Consider the following 20,988-nt stretch of genomic DNA (forward strand, 5'->3'; position numbering starts at 1 on the left):
TTGGGAAAAAATTTTTTGTAACAGTTCCCTTGAAAAACTTGGGATAATCTTCATTTTTATGTTTAGCTTTTCAAGTTCAGAATGTTCACTAATGGATCAGTGTCTCTTACAGTGTATTTTACCTCATGTTTTTACTTATTAGTTAATTTATGAAATATGGCGATTCTTTCATCACACATTTTATATATTTACTTTTTTTTCTTAAATTTCAGATTTTATCTACAAATATAGCTGAAACTAGCATTACCATTAATGATGTTGTGTTTGTAATAGATTGTGGAAAAGTGAAGGAGGTAAAATTGACATTATTTTTTTCTTTGAAATGTAATCTAATTCATTGATTTAACTGCTAATTATATAAAAACATGATTGTATCATTTGATATTCATTATTTTATACAATATTTGCATATGCTTATTATTCATGAAAAATATATTATAATTGAATTGAAAATAGAGACATTAGAAATTTGTTTCTCCACATGTGACGAGCTAAAGGATTTAATACTTGATATAAAAGTTTTAACAAAAACTAAATATAAAAGTTTTAACAAAAAGCAATGAGTTATTAAAATTTTTTTTTGATTAAATTTTTTGTTTGATTTTTTAAATACTGTTAGTGCTTTAAATGCACCTCATGTACATTTTTGTTGCATTTTTACTTATTCAATTGTCAAAATCAAAAGAAAATGCAAATAATGGTATTTGTACTAAAACATGATTAAAATTATTTTTCTCATAATCACTTATCATGCTGTCTGTTTGTCATTTTGTTCAAACTGTAAATTGAAAAATTTTAAAAATACTTCAACATACCTTATTTATTAAGAAGTTACTAGTATTTTTCACTTTGTTTTAAAGGGCTTCAAAATGAATTTAGACAAAGAGTTAGTTGACTTAAAGCTGAAATTGTGAAAGCAACATGAAATTGGCTTCTTTAACTGCTGTGGAGATTTTTTTTGTCACTTAAATTGCTATCTTTAATAAAATGTGATAATATATCTGAGAAAGTTGCTGTCATTGTTACTAGGCTTTTCTTATAGTTTGCACATTTTGAGTGATTTCCACAATGATTCATTAGCTTAGTGAATTCCATTAGCTACTGAAAATTCTAAAAACGAAATTACCATGCTACATGAAAAACCGGAAAAAGTCAAGGAATTCGAAAATTGACCAACAAATTCAGATAAAGACACCAACCTTTTTCCAATGGAAAAATGAGATGGGGCGAGTGAAGAGGGTTCTAAGGGCTCATTGTACAGATAGATACACAATAGGTCTGGAATTAACCATTGCTTCAAATTTCTAGGAAAACCATTTCCAATTGTTTCAGAGAAAGAGATGATTGTCCAACAGTTTTCTTTAAGCAAGTTTTAACTTTTCATATCTGTCTTTCCCAGAAACCACCCCACTATGGTCTTTTTTTCAACTATAAAATTCCAAACTACACTCTTTGAAGCAAATGTAACTTGATTATGATCTTTCTGTTTCCACCATCAATTCACAACTAGCTATTTTGAAAGCTTTGGCATTATCTGAATATATGGTAGAACATAATCCTTCCTGAGAAATTAATCTCTAGCATTCCAGCAAGTGGAGAACTTATTCTCTTGTCACTGCTCAGCCAAATATAAATAAAATAACACTTTGAATTAAAATCAGGTAAAATGTACATCATATGCATGAAATGGTGGATGTTCTTGAGTTCTGTCAAGTGGTAATGTAGCAATCATTTGCATTCCGAGTTTAACTTTGGAATGTCTGCAAATCAAACAGTTATTTAGCACTTTTTCACAAAATGACTACCTTTTACAATCTTAAATTGCTCCTCGTAAATGTGTTAAAGTTGCATCAACATTTGAATGGCATATTTTAGTATGAGAATCATAATGAGTAGCTCAACAAATTTTTCACTAGATGGAAGAGACCAAGGATGTTTGGCTGTTACTTTGTTACTTGAAAACTGTAAACACACCTTCAAATGAAATAAATTATTGTCATCAAGTTTGGAATTCAAATGAAATATGTGTGAACCATTGTCAATAGTCACTTTAGAGAGAAATTGGGTATCCTCTGTACCATAGTTTTTGAATTGAGGAACTTTCATCCAAAAACTCAAAGATTCCTTTAGTTCTTGAGTTCATATATGTCTATTTAATTTTGAAGAATCAGATTTAGAATTGTGTGCTGATCTCTTAAATGTGCAGCAGTCCGCCTAGTTTACTGAAGTACTGAACATTCAATAAAAATAGAGGTAAATTTCTACCACATGAACTGATTACCATGGAATTAAATGGCACAGTCCATCCTCATTTACTCTTAAGTCTTCGTCACGGATGCCATCAAGAATAAGTAGTTATTCTTGACTAGGTCATGAATGAACTGGCCGAATTAACCAGACACAACATGATCACAAATAAATCTTCTTTAGCCAATTCTTCTTTTGTACTGAGGTCTGCAGAATGGTTAAAGCCACTGTGATGTTCCAACACTCATTTAGAATCAGTGTGACTACAAATGGTTGCCATTCTTTTAAAAAATGAAGAACAATTTGAGAGTCATTCCATTAGAAAATTTGTTTTGAAAAGTCAGGAAAGAGACCTTGTAAATAATTTCCTAAATTTGCACCAGGAAGTGCATGAATTTGCAGCATCAACTCTAATCTTGCAAGAGTCAGAGTTTTTAATGTAGCAATTTTACTTTTTGTGATGATAAAGTTCACTTTAAATTGGCCATTTCAATTCATGTACCTTAGAAATGCAACAGCCCTGTATGCTTTAGGAATGGCATCCCAAAACTCAGGAAGAGAAATCTCATTTATTTCTGCACTTTCAAAAAATTTTTTTTCAATGAATACTGTTTCAAGATCACAAAGTCCAGATCACGAAGCCCTCCAGTTATTTAAAGTCAGTTGGTAAATCTTACTTTCATTTTAGACCGCAATCCCACATCTCTTGTAAGAGAATTTTCATTGTAATTACAAAGGGACTAATCACTCCACATGGATCAATAAATCTCCATTTGGTCAGTTAGTGTTTCTAGCACCAGTGGAATCCCTAGCATTTCTCAAATCCAATTTAATTTTATCCTCATTCAGATCCCACTTCAATCACAAGACGCCTGTCCCTTGTCTGAAATCAAATTTTCCTTATATTATTTGTTTTCATTCCAAAGCTTACATAGTTCTGGACAATTAGTTTTTAATTTTCTCAGATAAAATCCTGCTGCTTTTAGTATCTCTATTGCCATAGAGATTAGCTGATATGTATCTCAAGCATTACTGGCTCCCATAACATACATCGGCAGCATAAAGACAAGAATTTTACATGTCATAATATTTTGGGTGAAACTGTTTAAATTTCTTAATGTGAAATATCAAAGATAAGCCAGAAAAAATGTTTAAGTTGTTAAACCTAATAGGAGATGCTTTAAATGAAGAATTGGAGTTGAATAATCACCTACCTCTTCTAGTAACCATAAAAATTAAGAAATTTTCTATCTTTCCCACAATTTCTGTCATAAGAAAATCTTTCTCAAAATTTCCATGAAATGCAACTTGGTTTTCTCAAAATTTAAGAATTGCATCTAATAAATTTGCATAAAGATTTAAGCCCTGATTCTATAAACTCATTTAAAGATGTATTATTTTCAATTGCTTTGCTGCTACAATCACTGGCAATTCTAACTTAAGTCGTTTCTTTATCATCCCTGATTACCGCTGTCTGGAGCATAAAATATCCTGAATTTTTATCCTCATTTACACATTTTTCCACAATTGATGCGATATAATTTGTTTGATATTTTAATTGATCCATTATAATTTGTTTATATTGGTCATAAATTTCTTGGTTTTTTATTAATTTGTGCTTTAGCAAATCAAAACACCAGTTTTCAATCTCAATATTAGAGTTGAGATAATACCAACTGCAGGTTCCATATTTTCTTTCTATATTAATCTATAGACATACCCTTCCACATTAAATCCCAGAGAATTGTCATATTTTGCAATCAGTTGATTTTTCACTTTTATAAAAGTTTTATTTTTCAGACTGGAAATCTTCTATCTCCCTAAATTTTTTCAAATTGCACAGTATTAAAGAACCATCCATGAGTAAACATACATTTTCATAATTTTCAGTCAATTTATTACTTCCTTCCACTCCTGCCAGCAACTAGCTAAAAAAAATTAATTTCAGTTATGTTTTCATTTTACTCTCCTCTCTCCTCTCTCATCATAAGCAATGTCCCAAAATGAATCACACCCCATTAGAATTTTGGTCTGTCAGTCGTCCGAATATGAATCAGCCAAATTTAATCCCTTTTCTTTCAACGCATTGCGAATAGACACATCTGGAATTTTTAAGGACAAATTAGAGATACTTTCAGTTAATCCATACAATTGCAAACTTTGATGCTTATAGCAGAGTGTTAATGAAACAGTTCCAAATTCTTTCTCACATGTTATTTTTTATCCAAAAGCCAAAATAGCTACCCATTCATAGTGTAATGGTGTTAATATTAATTCTTTTATCAATTGATATCACATGAAGCTTCTATGGTTGCTACTATCTAAAATAAGATTAGTTAAAACACATCTTTTATCTGAATATGCTAAAACTGTGTATGTTTTTAGAAGGCCCTTTTTTTATACAAATATTACTATGAGACACAGATTTATTCTTGTCATATTTATCAGAAGTAGATTATGAGTCATTTGAAACAGCTTCACTCTCAACATACTTCTTAGAATCTCTCATTGTAGGAATAATGGGCTTATTTTTTCTAATTGACTAATGATGAAATTTACTAAAACATAATTAATGTGCAGCCTTTGCTTTACATTTGTGGGACAGGTGATATTTTTAAAACAGCATCAGCATTCAATCTTTAGCTTATTTATTCTTTTTTCTAAAATCCAACAATTTGCAATTTATAGAATCGTGATGATCATAACAAAATGAACATTTTTTTTTGGTGTGTGTATTTAATGCTGAAATGATTGATATACTTTTGGACTTTGAATATGTTTTGTGATAATTGTGACCATTTTGATAATTTTATGAAAAGGATAGTTTTGTTTTAAAATTTTTGTTTGAACTTGTCACAGTTTTGGCTATTTTCTCAAACGTGTGATGATTTCTGAAACCTCACAGTTCATTTCCCCATTTCATTTTCTGTGAAAATTTAAAATCAAATCTTGTGTTAACTTCATTGGATTCAATAAATACCTAATTGAGACTTCTGTAACATTTAATGAAATAAATTAAATAAGAAATTTTTTTAATTTACTTCTATTTTATCATATGATTAACATAAACCTTTAACATAAGAAACAGTTTTCAAGAGCTCGAGGTTTAATAATTTTATCATGTAAGAATATGTAATAGAATCAGAGACATGAACCATAATTTTTTCTCATTTAATTCAAAACCACCAACAACATTAGACACAGGGGCAGAACAAAAAAAAAAAAAAAAAAAAAAAAAAAAAAGATTTTTAAATGCTGGAAATTTTAAATTTTTGCAAGAGAATTATTTGAACTGACTGTGCTGTCAAAACAATTTAAGAATTTCATAAATCTGCTATAATCACCGAATTTTTAGCATAGGTAATTTTAAAACTGTTACGGTATTTTCCAAAATACTAGACGCATTGTGTATTGAGTTCGCTGAACTTTTTTATGCTTTTTATTCCTTAATTTTTCTGTTTAGTTTAATCTTAGTAGACAATATTTTGTCATCATATTCTTCCAAACCTTTAATTTTTTTCCTGGATCATCTATGAGTGGTTCTACCTTTAAATCATGGCTTTTTAGAATCAGTTTTTTTCGTTTGTTAAAGTTCCAGCACTCTGATAATGAAACTAAGTCTTCGACAACTTCGTTGAGCTTTTGATTTCTTTTAGCAAGCGTAGTAACACTGGTATGAATGTTACTTCTCTTTTCAACTATTTTGTAAGTTCAAAGCAACTTTAACTGCACATCCTGGAATACAGAAATTGGTGAAATATCCAAACTTTGTTCTTTTTAGAATTAAATATCCAACAATGGTCAATTACTTAACATATTCCAGTTCTGGACAAGGATGCATTAGTATTGCATCTTATGATTCAGTGTGAATAATGATGCAGGAATGCTCCTCAAATTAATGTATCAAAATTTATTAACAAAGATAATACTAATTAAATAACTGATGCTATGTCGTTAGGCTATCTCAGCCTTCCACATCTGACACACTTTGCATCTTGCTAGTCAGTAACTACTGAAGTATATAGAGCACCCTCTAACCAAATGGCATGGAAATTATGCACCAAAGGCTAAGTACATGCATACATTTATTTATTTTATGTGCATACATATAATGGAAATGACTTGACTGAATAAATGTGCATTTTACATTATATGGTATGTTAAAAGTGTGGTTGAATACCTTCTGTATACTTTATAAGTAATTTTAAAGCTATTTGTTTGCTTTATACAATTAAGTCTGCATACTTAAATAAGAAATGGAAGTATAAAATTTTTATTTAATTATGAGAAAAGGGTAAAATTAAATGGTTAAGTGAAAGATTTTTAAAAGTATTTATTTTTTGTTTTTTATTGCTATGTTTCTAATGCTCTAAAATGTCTGAAGAATCACTTTTTTTTTCAGAAAACATATGATGCTTTAACTGGTGTCACTCAATTGAAATCAGGTTGGATATCAAAAGCAAGTGCCATACAGAGAAGAGGCAGAGCTGGTCGTTGTCGACCAGGCTTGTGTTATCATTTATACAGTCGACTGCGTTTCAACAATTTTCAGAAATTTCAAGTTCCTGAAATTCTCAGAGTTCCTATTCATGAATTATGTTTGCAGGCAAAACTTCTTGCTCCACCTAATGCACCAATAGCTGACTTCTTGGCAAAGGCACCTGATCCTCCACCTTTTATGGTTACTAGAAATGCAGTAACTTTACTGAAGGTGATTATCGTTTGTATATAACAATTACAAAATTTATATATATATATGTGTGTGTCTTTTATATGACATCTGTATATTTGAAATTAATGTATGTAATTTCTTTAAAATTGCATCAACATTTTCCAGTCTGTGTATGCTTAGCTGATCTTGAGCATCTCATTTCTTTGTAACTACTGATGCTTGAGCAAAGTTTTAAAATCTTTTAATTAATTTCCATATATGTGACATTTATGTGTAGTTGGTACAAAAATAATTCTTGTGTGCTGATTTTTCAAATGAAAAATGCAGAGTTCAGCGTAAAACTATTTTACCCCCCCTTTTTTCCCACATTTTTATACTTTTCTCATGCATTTCTCAACAGACCATTGATGCTCTTGATCCTTGGGAAGAATTAACAGAACTGGGATTACATCTGCTTGATTTGCCAATTGAACCAAGGCTTGGAAAAATGGTGTTATATTCTGTAGTTCTAAAGTGTTTGGATCCTGTACTTACTATTGTTTGTTGTTTGGCATACCGTGATCCATGTAAGCATAATTATTTTGTTTTCTATATTCACTTTTAAATTTAGTGATGTTCCTTTAGAAATAATAACTTTTATATCACTATTTTTTAATTTGAAATTTAAAACTCTAAATAAATGTTTTAAATTATTTTAGGATGAAACTTACTATTAGCGTAGTTAAATTAAATATTTTGATAGAATGCCTTATTTGTGGCAATGAACTAATACTAGTATATTTAAGCAAAGCTTTTACAAATTTTGAAAAAATACAGATTTACTTGCATTTATGAGAAATTCTGTTTTAAAAATAAAGTATCCTGTATGTTTTATGAAAGCTATGTTTTACAGTAAAAGTATACTTAAATAACTATTAAGGAATCTTGTGTAATATCTTTGGAAGCATTACTCTTCTTAAAGTGTTCAGACAATAAATGTGTGTGCATCCAAATGAAGCTGAATGAAATTAACAAATGATAGCTTACTACAACTTCTGTTTGTCTTGGCTGATTCCAGTTCAGTGAAAGAAACTTTTGGCATGTGCGAGTAATCTCTTGATCTGAATGAAATTGACTGGCAAATGGTATTTAACTTGCAGTCCATTGCATTTTAGCAGTCCATTGAGGATGTACAGTGGTTGTGAGTTGTCCATCAACTGGATGAAGGCTGTGCAAAAAAGTGTTTGAGGCAAAAACTTAAATTTCCAATTTTTGTTTAAGTGTGCACTGAAGCATTTGTTACTTTCAATAATATCATTTCATCAAGAGAGATACAACAAGGATATGTATTTTGCCAACAAGATCTCATCAAGTCATATATTGCACACTGCCACTGCTTTGCTAAAAAGGAGTCCAAGTTCTGATCTGGGTCCCAAATTTGCTTGATCTGAAATTCTATCAAGGATCAGTCCAGGTCCTGAAGATAGAATTGTAATGTTGCAAATCATGAGGGAAAGCTCGATTGAAGGCCTTTATCCAAAAAGCTTGGGTCACCATTTCGGATGAAATTTCCCATGCCATGTGAAGGCAAGGCCAAGGCATATTTTTGCCATTATATTTTTAAAATGAAAGAACTGTGAAGTAGTCAGTAAATGTGAAAGCTTAGAAAGTATCGGCTGGTTGCTTCTTTGTTCCAAGAATTATAATTCCATGCATCTGTCTGGATAACTATTAAAATTTTTTTTTGAGGATAATAACAGCTACTCATGTGATATGCAAAATTTGCTGTTGCCAGAAAAGTAGTTTAAAACACTAATGATACAATAATTAACTGTGTTTAAGCATTCTTTAATCAAACACACAACTTTTAATTTTTCATGTCTCAAAAGTGCGACTTGGGATATGTATTAGATTGATATATAGCTTTGTTCTAATATAGGTATTTTGACACAAAATTGGACACAAAATGACATGCCAATTCTTTCCATATTTTGATTCTACGACTCAAATTATGCCAAACTGTCAAGTTCTGTAAAAATTCCCCAAGTAGATTTTAAAAAATTTTAGCTCCTCAATGTTAATTGAATCTGATATATATTTATTAGTATTTCTCTCTTTTTTTTTTTAAATTAAACTTGAGCCATTTTTCCAGAATTCGAAATTTAGGCTTCATGCAAATGTAATTCGTACATTTTTATGATTTATGATTAAAATTTGTATTTTTAAATAGTTTTTATAAATTTTTTGGAAACAAAATTGTATTATAACCTACAGAATTTTTAATATCATCTCAAAATAGATGTATTTTTAGGCATATCTGCAAAAAAATTAGAGTTTTTATTCAAAATTTTATAAGATGTACATGAATTTACATATTGGAGCATTTTGAAATTTGGCATCTTTTTTTTTAGTGATAATAATGCCAAATGATAATATGCACTTTTTAAAATTATTTGAAAGTATGAAGGATGACTATTTTCTGCTCGTTTACAATGAAAAAAATATAATAGGAAAATGGGTTGTAAGTTAAGAAGATTGCCAAGTAAATTATTCTTGGCAAAAACTGAACAAAATACGGCAAAATAAATGTTTGAATTTCTCTATAAATTTCGTAGCAAATTTTACAAAATTCAATATTTAGGCATAATTTGAGTCGTAAAATCGAAATATAGAAGAAAATTGGCATGTCATTTCAGAAAAAGTCTGATTTTGTGCCAAAATACCTATGTTGGAATAATATATCTAATATCTACATATAAATCTAATATGTATCCTAAGTCGTGCTTTCAAGACATGAAAATGCAATTTCAATTTAGTCAATCAGCCCAGTAGAACATGAGATAGAATTGACTTTTTTTTGGGGGGGGGGGAACAGAGTATATAAATTTCCTTAAAAAAGTTAACTTTAATTTAGTATTGGAAATAATAATACATTCACTTGGGAAAGAATAGCTGTAATGATACACTGAGTAAAATTTAAATTTCAGGCACACAAAATTGTTAGAAAAATGGGTACTTTTCTGTTTCGCCGGCGCAAATCTCGCCAAGCAGACTTTATTGGCGACAACATACAGTATACATATAAAAAATATTTAAAAAATATTAGTTCTAAGAATTCTTTTAAAAAAAGAAGGCATAAATATTTTAATATCACTTAAAATTTTATAAAAAGCCAATAAATAAAGACAATAAATTTGTAAAAAGACATTAATTTAAGAATTTACTATGCTTTCTTGGTTCAACATCCTGATTCGCCAGTTCATATCACGTGACCCCGAGCGATCTCATCTCACGTAAACTACTCTACAAAAATCTAATGCTCTCAGTAATTATCTACATTCATTTCAAGTTAAATCTTAATTTGGAACACAAGTTTAAATGCAAGAAGTATTTCAATTCGTACGAATAGCTTACTCAGAAATTATGTAAAACTGCAGTGCTTTACTTCGTTAATGCATTCTCATTAGAATGGATGAATTTAACCCTTGACTTTACCTTTTCTATATTTTCGGCTTCGGATAAGCGCTGTGATTGCATCCCAATTGACTTAATTACCGAAAATGGCCTTAGACATAAACTGAACTATCTGATAAAAATTCTATGTATTCTATATGCCAGTATTGTAAGAAACAACCAGTCTGATAAGAAAAAGCTGCGACTTGTTTTGAAAATGATGCGTAAAAGGTTACCAGCGAGAATATTCCGTTTGGCATCAGTTGTACCATTATTGGTGACTTTATCGCTTGCGCCGGCAAAATGGGAAAAGTACCGAAAAATGTATAATGTTGCCTGTATTTAATGTTGAAATGAAAAACAACATAAACTTTAAGAAAAGGAATTCAGTATTATATTTTAATTTATTTAAATGTATAAAATACTTTTAATAAGAGGCATGATGACTTGAATAGCTGTTTTCATATGTATATTATGCAGAAATTATATATATTTTAAAACATAACAGTGTGTTCTTTCTGCCATTATTATAAACAACATTTTCTTGCTGCATAGGATTGCTATTTTATTTCTTTTTACCTGTAAAATTGTCCATATTCTCCTTAAATTATATTTCTGAATGATTTTTGGTTTTTATTAATTAGATTCATCATTTAGATCAGAAAAGGGAGATAATGATTTTCTGGTATTAATCATTATTGATCCCTTAACTATTCTTTAATTTTACTAAAAATTGTTCTGATTTTTTTAAATTATTTTTTTTTTAGTGGATAGATTATATTTCATTAAACAATCATCAGAATATTTCAGCTTCAGTTCTGAATTTTAATTTTGATTTCAACCTTCTCAGTTTAATAGCCTCTCATTTTCTTTTCTTTTTCTACTGATTTATCTTAATAATACCGAAATTTTTATTTATTGATTTATTTAAATATTTGTTTAAGCAATGATATTCTATAAAAGAGCACCGAATAATATTATTCTTTAAAGGGGAGAGATCAATATTAGATGCTTTCAAAATGCATTTTGTTTGAAATTCTTAAATCTAAATATTAAATAATTTAAAAGTTAGTATTATCTTTCCAAATTTGATTCACTTTATTTTTCTGAAAGAGTAATTGTGGTTCTAGAATTAAAGCATCCTTTCTTTCATACTTACTCACCCCCATTTATCAAAATGTGCTACTTTCATTTTGAACTTTCTAGTCATGTCAAACTTATATTCATTCTGCTCTATAATACTTCAGAATGAGTGAAAATTTAGGTTGAAACAGAATGATAGTGAGTTCAATATATATATATTTTGTCTTCTGTGTTACATTCTGTAACTACTCCTGGTGATAAGAGTTAGAATAGCATTCAATTACTAGCTCTACTTATTAAAAAAAGATATGATGTATTTATTTGTACACCATACAGCAACATAATGCTTTGTTTAACCTTATAACAGGATATAAATATTTTATAGCATTGTAAGTAAAACTTCATGAATAAATTTTGTAATATTTTATATAATTGTCTTAAAGATTTAATAAGATTTCAAATTTTTGTAGTTCTTTTACCATCTGAACCTGGCCAGAAAAGAGCGGCATATATGGTTAAGAGGAAATTTGCTTGTGACACTTACAGTGATCATATGGCATTACTGAGAGCGTTTCAGGTAATGAAATAATTTCATTTTTTATAAGACATATTGAATATAAACTTTTTATTTTTATTTTTTATTTTTTTATTTTTCTGGGGCAAAAAAGAAGAAAAGAATTTAAAACATTTTATTGCATTTATAGGATTTTTTGAAATTAATTAATTATGAATTTTAAATTTTGGTGTTTGTGAATTTTTCAGCAGCTTAATGCACGCAAAGACTAGGCATTTTTATATTTTGTTTAAAAAAATTTTTTTTATACACATATGCATATAAATACACTCATGTCCATAAATTAAGGATAATACAAAATCAGGCAAAGGAAGAGTTAGAAGCAAATCAAATTTGACTTATTTGGAAGCTTATTTATTAAACAAAAGGTAAAAAACAAAAAAAGATGCTATATGTTTGATATTATTAAAAAAATTAGCGATTTTTTTTCCCTGGAGCAAAACAAAAAAACCTATTTACAAAAAACCAATATTACATGGTTGGTATGATTGTTAATACATTGTATGTCTGCCAGACGATGCAATACAGTCCATACAACGCCTAGGCATGCTGAGTATCAAATTATCGATCTGATCTTGGGGGATATTACACCACTCAAAAAGCAATGCTCTCCGAAGTTCCGGTAGACATGTAGGAGGAGGTTGACGGTCTGCAACTCGTCGGCCAAGCATGTCCCATACGTGCTCTACTGGATTCAAGTCCGTTGAGAATGCTGGCCAGTCCATACGGGTGATATCCTCCAATTGAAGGCATTCACTTACGATGTTTGCACGGTGAGGACGGGCGTTGTCATCCATAAACACAAATTGTGCGCCCATGGCGCTTCAAAACAAACGTACATGTTGTTCCAGAATGACGTCCCAATAAGATTTGGCTCGTCATGGTCCCAATTTGAACATGCAGGTTAGTTCTGGAACGCAGAATAATTCCACCCCAAACGAGCACTCCTGCACCACTGTAACGGTGTCGTTCAATGATGTTTTCTTGGTGGTAACGGGTACCTGGAGCTCTCCATATGAAAGTCCAGCGAGAATCAGACTGCAAGCTAAACCTGGACTCGTCGAAAAACATCACACAAACCCACTGTTGCGGTGTCCACAATGCATGCTCTCTACTCCAGGCTAACCGCAGGCGACAGTGAGTTGCAGTAAGTGGAATGCATCTGACAGGTCTAAGAGCATATAGACCAATCTGCCCTAAGCGTCTGTACACGGTCTGCCTTGAAATTGTCATACCAGTGACTGAAGAGAGCTGATGAGACAGGTCTGAGGCTGTGCTCTGCCTGTTTCTTTTGGCAGTAACTGCCAAATACCGGTCCTCATTCGGCGTTGTAACTCTGGGGCGACCTGCACTGTAACTTCTACTCACATTACCATCATCTTGGAATTGCTGCCAAAGCCTGGAGATGACACTCTGGGCAATTCCTAGTTCGTCTGATACTTCTAGTTGGGTACGCCCACATTCCAGACGGCTGATAATTCTACCATGTAAAAAATCATCCAAATGCATCCTTTGTGTCATAACTATTCAATTATTGCACTAAAATGCTTATAAAGTGCCTGCGAACAATTTTACTTCTTTGCCTGTATTCCTTATATATCACTCTCTTACACTCTCGTTATTGTGACATACCATTGGTGTCATCTGGTTACTTCCTGAAATTTGCATATGATTCTTGAAGATGTGTGTAGTGATTTTACAGGTGATATATTTATTTTAGTGTTCGCTTTCCGCGTGACTCCGAATTATCCTTAATTTATGGACATGAGTGTATATATAACACATACATTCAAGTACAGTCAAAAGTCGTTAATTCGGACACCCATAATCCGGAATGATCTATAATACGGACATCAAAGCTACAAACTTTCTGCGCTGACGCATGCGCATAGGCGTTACGGCTGTGCATAATACGTTTACGCATGCGCCTTTAATGTATAGCGAACGGTATAAGCTAAAATTATCTAATTATCTATTTCAGTTAATGTTGCAGATTGCATTGTTCCTTAATCTTCAAATTGGATCTGGCTTATTATTTTTTGCAGACTGTTAGAGCAATTTTATAAAAGTAAGCTTGAACTTTCGATTATGTCGAATAGAATTTCCGATGCTGGAGCTCCCAAATGTCCATAAATTAAGGATAATACAAAATCAGGCAAAGGAAGAGTTAGAAGCAAATCAAATTTGACTTATTTGGAAGCTTATTTATTAAACAAAAGGTAAAAAACAAAAAAAGATGCTATATGTTTCTACAAAGCAAAAGCATGTTCCGATGTCCATCAAACAAAAAGTGGAATTGCTGCAAAAAATGGATAAAGGCATATCCTTTATTTCTCTAACCATTGTAAAATCTGTTAATCAATTTCACACTGCTCTGCAGGGGGGGGGGAACGCAACGGCACGCAATGAATTGGAAGTTGATTTGTCAGCACTATCCTTATCTTCAGGGCAGATGTTTTTATTTTATTTGGTTTATAATTCCTTACTAAATGTAGTATTTCATCTCGATGTACTCCATCTTTGATATGATTTAAATCAAATTCCTTGTCATTATAATTCGCTTCCAATAGTGAAGAAGGTGACACAGAGGTTATTGAAAACAAAAAAATTTTGATTCACAAGTTAGTCGGTATTCTCAGCACAGCAATTATGGGACTTGAACAGTGAAACTTTGTAACTGAACAAGAAATTATGTCTGTTTATAGAATTAAAGAGAAAGTATTATCACATAAAATGAAGCAACTTAAAAAACTTACATTGAAAGAAATGTTTAATAAAGGAAACAAATAAATATTAAGCTTTTTTTTTTGTAAATTTTGATACCCTTTAGATCATAATTGTTCTTTATTTCATAAATTACGGTTTCATATTTTTAATTTTAGAATTTCTGCATGCCATCTTACCAGATTTAAACTGATGATGTATAATCCGGAAAAATCGATAATCTAGAATCGCCAAAGTCCTGATGAGTTGTATTAACCACTTTTGACTGTATATATAAAATATATTTATAATAATTGTTTAAAAGAATAAATTGAATTTAAATACAAATTAAATTAATTCTTTGCGCCATTGCTGCAAGGAATTAAATTTAAAATTTAACAATCATGTATATATGTAAAAAAGTAAATTTAAAGTTAAAATAATTAAAAAAATTTAAAGTCAAAATAATTAAAAAATGTGCAAACATATAAAAGATTTAATTTTTGAACTAATCTACAATATCATTTAAATTCAGATAGCACAAGTAAATCAAGTACAAAACCAAACCATGAAAATAAATTCACAATTTAGCAAATTAAAATTAATCTAAAAATTCCTTAAAAAATGTCCAAAAAGAAATACTAATAAAGTGGTACCTTGAGAAATTAGCAGTTAAAAATGAAAGGTCTAAAAGGAAAATACCAATAATGAAGTAATTTGAGAAATATGCAGAAACCAATGCATTTTAGAAACCCTTGTCTGCAGAAACCTCCCCATCTCGAATATGCATATAAATCAAAAAGAAACTAAAAAGGAACTAGACATAATATATAAAAACCAATAAGAAACTAAAAAGAACTAATTCATAATTTATATAAAAAAAAACAAATATATACTTAAAAAAATAATTTCATATCTAGAAAATACTTAAATACTACATAAAAAATACCTGAAAAATACTTAAAAGCAAGTAAATAGTAAGTTTTAATTCTAACTTACCTACCATAAAGCGTTGGGGTCTGCAAAAGTATTTCCTAAGTGATATAAGTGTGTTCTGCAAATAATATAGATGGTGCTAATGTAAGTAAAGTTGAGTGCCAAGCTGCTATCTTTGTTTATTAAAAATTTTGTAAACTTTAATTAAAAATTTAAATAATATAAATCTAGAAAAAATCAATGAAAAAAATCAAAGAAAAAAATTATGTAATTCAAGTTTTAATTTTAACTGACCATTTATTTATGGTAGGGAGTTTAGTAGCTGAGCCAATCAAGAGATGTAAGTTTGCTCTGCAAATATCATAAAAATAGTACTCTAATTGAAGTAGAGTTAAGTGGTAATTGTGAATTAATAAATGTAAACTTGTTTGTAAAGTTAAATGTGTGTTCTGTTGCGAAATTGTGTAAATGCAATTAAGTGAAAAAAAATTTTTTTTGTGAAAATTCCAAATTAAAAATTAAAAATTAATAATTAAAAAGTAATAAAGTAAAACTGAAAAGTTTTAAAATTTAAAAAAATTTAAAGTAAAATTTTAAATTAAAAAAAGTCTTAAAAGTCTTAAAAAATTCCTCAAATTTTTTCAAGTAAAATTTAAATTCTGAAATGAATTCCTTTAAAAAGTTTTTATTTATTAAAATTAAAGAAAGAAAATGTAAGTTAAAAAAGAAAATTCCCATAAATTTCCCAAAATTTCTTAAAAAATGTTTATTAAAAGCTAAATTTAAAGAAAGAAAATATTGAAACTTTTAATAAACTTGATTTCAACTGGTAGATCAAAACTGTACTAAATACTGGCATATCAAAACTTTACTAAATACTGGCTAAAAGTATGGAAAATAGAAGAAGATTAAAATCTTCACTCAGTTCGGGCTATAATTGAGACTTTTGAAAAGAGTTAGCCCTTTATTAGTAAAAGGAAAGAATACAGTATTGATTAAATATACATATTTACAAATTTATTTACAAAAAAAATTTAAAGATAATTCCTTTACTCTTCTGTATCCTCCATTACCCTCCAGCTAAGGTTTAAGGTAATATTATCATACCATAAAGAGCCAAAAAATTATAAAGTAAAGTTAATGCCAGCCTTTTTAATATATAAATTAATAAATTTTGGTGGTACTTAGTTATCAAGTTGAACACTTGTTCAAGTTGAACATTAATTAACTTTATTATTTCTTCCTTTAAATCTTCTATTTCAGTACATATATTTTTTATTCTGATTATTTGGCTAGCAAACGTGTTTTCTATTACTTTTCTAGAGATATTAGAGTTCCAATTAATTAGTTTAATAGTAGGAAAATGGAAATTCCTTCTTTTATCATATAATTTAATTTTGCTGTGTTTAATAATTAGCAGGTCAAGGTATTCAATAATATCTTGATTCGTATTCGTTTTATTAAGTGTTAAACTATTTGGGTAAATTTTGAATTGTTCAAAAGCCGAATTATTATTGAAAGTTATAATATCATCTATGTATCTAAATGTATGTGCAAATAGCTTTAATTCATTCTTATTTAAACTTAGTTGGAATTTATATTCATAAGTAAAAAGAAATAGGTTACATATTTGTGTAGAACTGTTTGCTCCCATAGGAATTCCTCTCACTTGCTGAAAGATCTTATTATTGAATTTAATGTAGTTATTAAATAATACACAATTCAGGTAAGTATTCCATCTTTCAATACAAAGGATGTCAAGTATGTCAGGAAAAAGTTGTGGGAGCTGCTTTAAACTAGTAAAAATTTCTTCTAATGGTAGAGAAGTATAAAGGTTTTTCAAAGTCATAGCAGTTAATGTTCTTGATTTCTAAACTTTTAAATCTGCTGAGAACTGGAGCATTATTATAAATAATCCAACTATAGTTGTGTAGTTTGTTAACGAGTTGTTGGATTAAATTAAATTTTTTTTAAAGTTTAATTGCAAATATGTAATCTCTATTCTTTTTATAATTATTTGTACCATCAGCAATAAATCTAAATTTGAGTGGTGATTTATGAAATTTTGGGAGAGCATATAGATTTGCTAATCTATTGTAGTTAGATGGTTGTGATTTATTTACTAATGGATTATTGAGTATATTATCTCCTTTGAGAAAGGTAGTAGAATTTTAGCTTAACAAAGTAACTTTTAAGCATTTAAAAATGAATCTTTAAAATATGTTTAAAATGAAACATCAAATATGAATCATGAAAAAATTAAAAATGGAAATTATATATATATAAAGAGAGAGAAAAATTACAATGTAATCAATGTAATGTTGGCTTTTTGACCAGGTGTAAGTATGAGTAGTAGGTCTGTTTTACATAAAATACCTATGTAATTTTTTTTATTTATTTTATTGTAAATTAAAAAATAAAAAGCAAGTAGTAATAAACATTTTACATAGCTTTACGTTTCATATTCATTATACATCTGGAAATTTTAGAGTAACTTAATATTTCATCTCTGTATGTTTTATTTTAGAGCAGGGAGTGCAGGAAGGAATTTAGTTGGTATATTTTAAAACAAGGAACAAACGAAAATTAAAACATGAAAATTACAGTATTATGACTTAAAAGGTATTTTATGCACTTTTAATAATAGTATATGAGAAAAACATTTAGCAAATTCAATACTCTGTGTTAGAAAGCAATTGTTTCACTATGAGTTCACTAATAGCAAAAAGGGAGAAAAAAAACTGTACAGACTTGTTCTTATGTCAGGTAATGCCATCTAGAAATAGAAAAAGTAAGCTAAAATAAATATGCAAGATGGGTACCACATATATGCAAATCATGTTGCACAAAAAAAGTGTTACTGATATGATGTACAGGGCAAAAATGTTAAGCAGGTTAGCTCCTTTCTTGATCTTTTTTCATTGTTCTTTGAGAAAAATTCGCCAGGTTTCATTGAACAGATAGAGAGAAAAAAAAGGAATTTTACTACAGAAATAAGGTCTACTGGAAAAATCTGTCTGTCTGGGAAGGGAAAGAAAATAATACTACAGTCAAAAGTCATTAATTTGGACACCTATAATCCGGACCTCAAAGCTACAAACTTTCTGCGCATGCGTCTCGTTGACACATGCGTATGACGTGCGTGCGTAAGACCTTTATGGCTGCGAATATGCTTGTGCGCATGCTCATAAAACGTTTACGCATGCGCTTTTAATGTATAACGGATGGTGTAAGCTAAGCTAAAATTATCTAATTCAGTTAATGTTGCAGATTGCGTTGTTCCTAAATCTTCGAATTGGATCCGGATTATTATTTTTTGCAGACTGTTAGAGCAATTTTATAAAAGTAAGCTTAAACTTTCGATTATATCAAATAGAATATCTTATATATATTTGTTAATATGTAAAGGATCTAAAGCGAAAGCATGTTTCGAAATCCGAAATCTGTTTATCAATTTCACGCTGCTCGGCGGGGGGAACGCCGCGGCGCGCAATGAATTGGAAGTTGATTTGTCAGTGCTATCCTTATCTTCAGGGCAGATGTTTTTATTTTATTTGGCTTATAATTCCTTACCAAATGTAGTATTTCATCTCGATGTACTCCGTCTTTGATATGATTTAAAACAAGTTCCTCATCATTATAATTTGCTTCCGATAGTGAAGAAAGTAACAGAGGTTATTGAAAACGAAAAAATTTCGATTGACAAATTAGTCGGTATTCTCGACACAGCAATTATAGGACTTGAACAGCGGAACTTTGTAACTAAACAAGAAATTATGTCTGTTTAATAGAATTAAAGAGAAAGTATTATCACATGAAACTAAGCAACTTAAACAACTTACATTGAAAGAAATGTTTAATAAAGTAAACAAATAAATATTAAGCTTTTTCTTTTTGTAAATTTTGATACCCTTTAGATCATAATTGTTCTTTATTTCATAAATTACGGTTTCATATTTTTAATTTTGTAATTTCTGCATGTGTAAGATGAATCATAGAAGATGTATGCAACATTGTAACAATGTGCATGCAGAAATAATATATGCATTAATTTCATGAATTATTTTAAATATAAATGTCGTTAAATTTGTGTTAAATATAAAATAAATTAAAAATTCAGGCTTCAGGGTGTGCATATTTGGGTATAGAACTATGCGAGTTTAAAATTTTGTAGCTCTAGATGCCACTCTTTCCACAATGCAAGGATTTCAGAGATTCTTCGTTTTTTAATGATAAGGATGAAAGCATTTTTTCGTCATTTTATTTGGTCATGTTCATTTTTGTAGCAATTTATGAATATCTCTTTTTGGTAAATATTCATAAATTTATACAAAAGTGCTTTCTTTATGGTTTTCTTACCTATTATGTCAATAATATTAATAGAAATATAAATAATTTCATATTATCTCTTATCATTTAAGATGTGAAATAAAATTTGTGCAATGATTAAAACTGTTATTTTATTTTTAATTTTAAAGGTGAGAAATTCAGACAAAATGTTTTATAATCAGTTTATTTGCTAATCAGTCAATGCATCAATTCAATGTATTTTTGTAGTTTACATTCCTTACCTGTAAGCATAAATGTCATTGGTGATTATGTTTGTTGCAAATGAAGAAATGTAAGGTGTTTGTACTTTTAAGCAATGCATTGGTAGCAAGCTCTGTTGCATATCTAATTTTTTTTGTTTAATATTTTGGATATCATACCACAGTGTTTTTAACAGAAGCTTTCTTTACATTTTGTTGTGATTCTCATTAATGTTATAATATACCTATTAATATGTTTAATCATAACTTTTAGGCATGGCAGAAGGCCAAAGCTGAAGGCCATGAACATAGCTTTTGCTCTAGAAACTTTCTTTCTGCTGCTACAATGGAAATGATAGTCGGCATGAGGTCACAGTTATTAGGGCAGCTCAGGGCATCTGGATTTGTAAAAGCCCGTGGAACAGGCGATATCCGTGACTTAAATAGCAATTCTGAAATATGGGCTGTTGTTAAAGCAGCACTTTGTGCTGGAACATATCCTAACTTAATAAGAGTTGACAGAGATCGTCAACAATTTATAACGCAGTAAGTTTCCTTTATATAGAGAGATTTTGTTTTTAAACTGTGTAATTAACCTTGTGAATTAGACTTCTGATTGTGAATTTTTTTATGGAATATTTCTTTACTTATTAGAAATAATGTTTTTTAAATTTGTTTTTGTTCTTATAAGTATGTGGTTAAAATGCTGAATTATTCACTGTATTACTATTAACGCCTGGAAACCCGTTCCAGTGTGAATAGTACTATTCCTACATTATCAGTACTTGTTGTTGACCAATAAAGGGATTTGT

General features: G+C 29.6%; 1 protein-coding gene across 3 annotated transcripts in view; it reads left to right on the forward strand.

Annotated features, from left to right (window-relative positions):
• Positions 1–20,988, forward strand: part of LOC118195976 (3'-5' RNA helicase YTHDC2-like) — a 180,918-nt gene that overhangs the window by 79,272 nt on the left and 80,658 nt on the right. For all 3 annotated transcript variants that reach the window (XM_085810550.1, XM_085810549.1, XM_035367326.2), the window contains exons 15-19: positions 213–293; positions 6,650–6,958; positions 7,320–7,485; positions 11,905–12,011; positions 20,451–20,722. In XM_085810550.1, the coding sequence (XP_085666676.1) occupies positions 213–293; positions 6,650–6,958; positions 7,320–7,485; positions 11,905–12,011; positions 20,451–20,722 (935 nt within the window). The remainder of the gene's footprint in view (positions 1–212; positions 294–6,649; positions 6,959–7,319; positions 7,486–11,904; positions 12,012–20,450; positions 20,723–20,988) is intronic.

This window comes from Stegodyphus dumicola, chromosome 2 (assembly GCF_044657685.1).
Source record: "Stegodyphus dumicola isolate Sdum_Otavi_A_Nest chromosome 2, ASM4465768v1".
NCBI lineage: Eukaryota > Metazoa > Arthropoda > Arachnida > Araneae > Eresidae > Stegodyphus > Stegodyphus dumicola.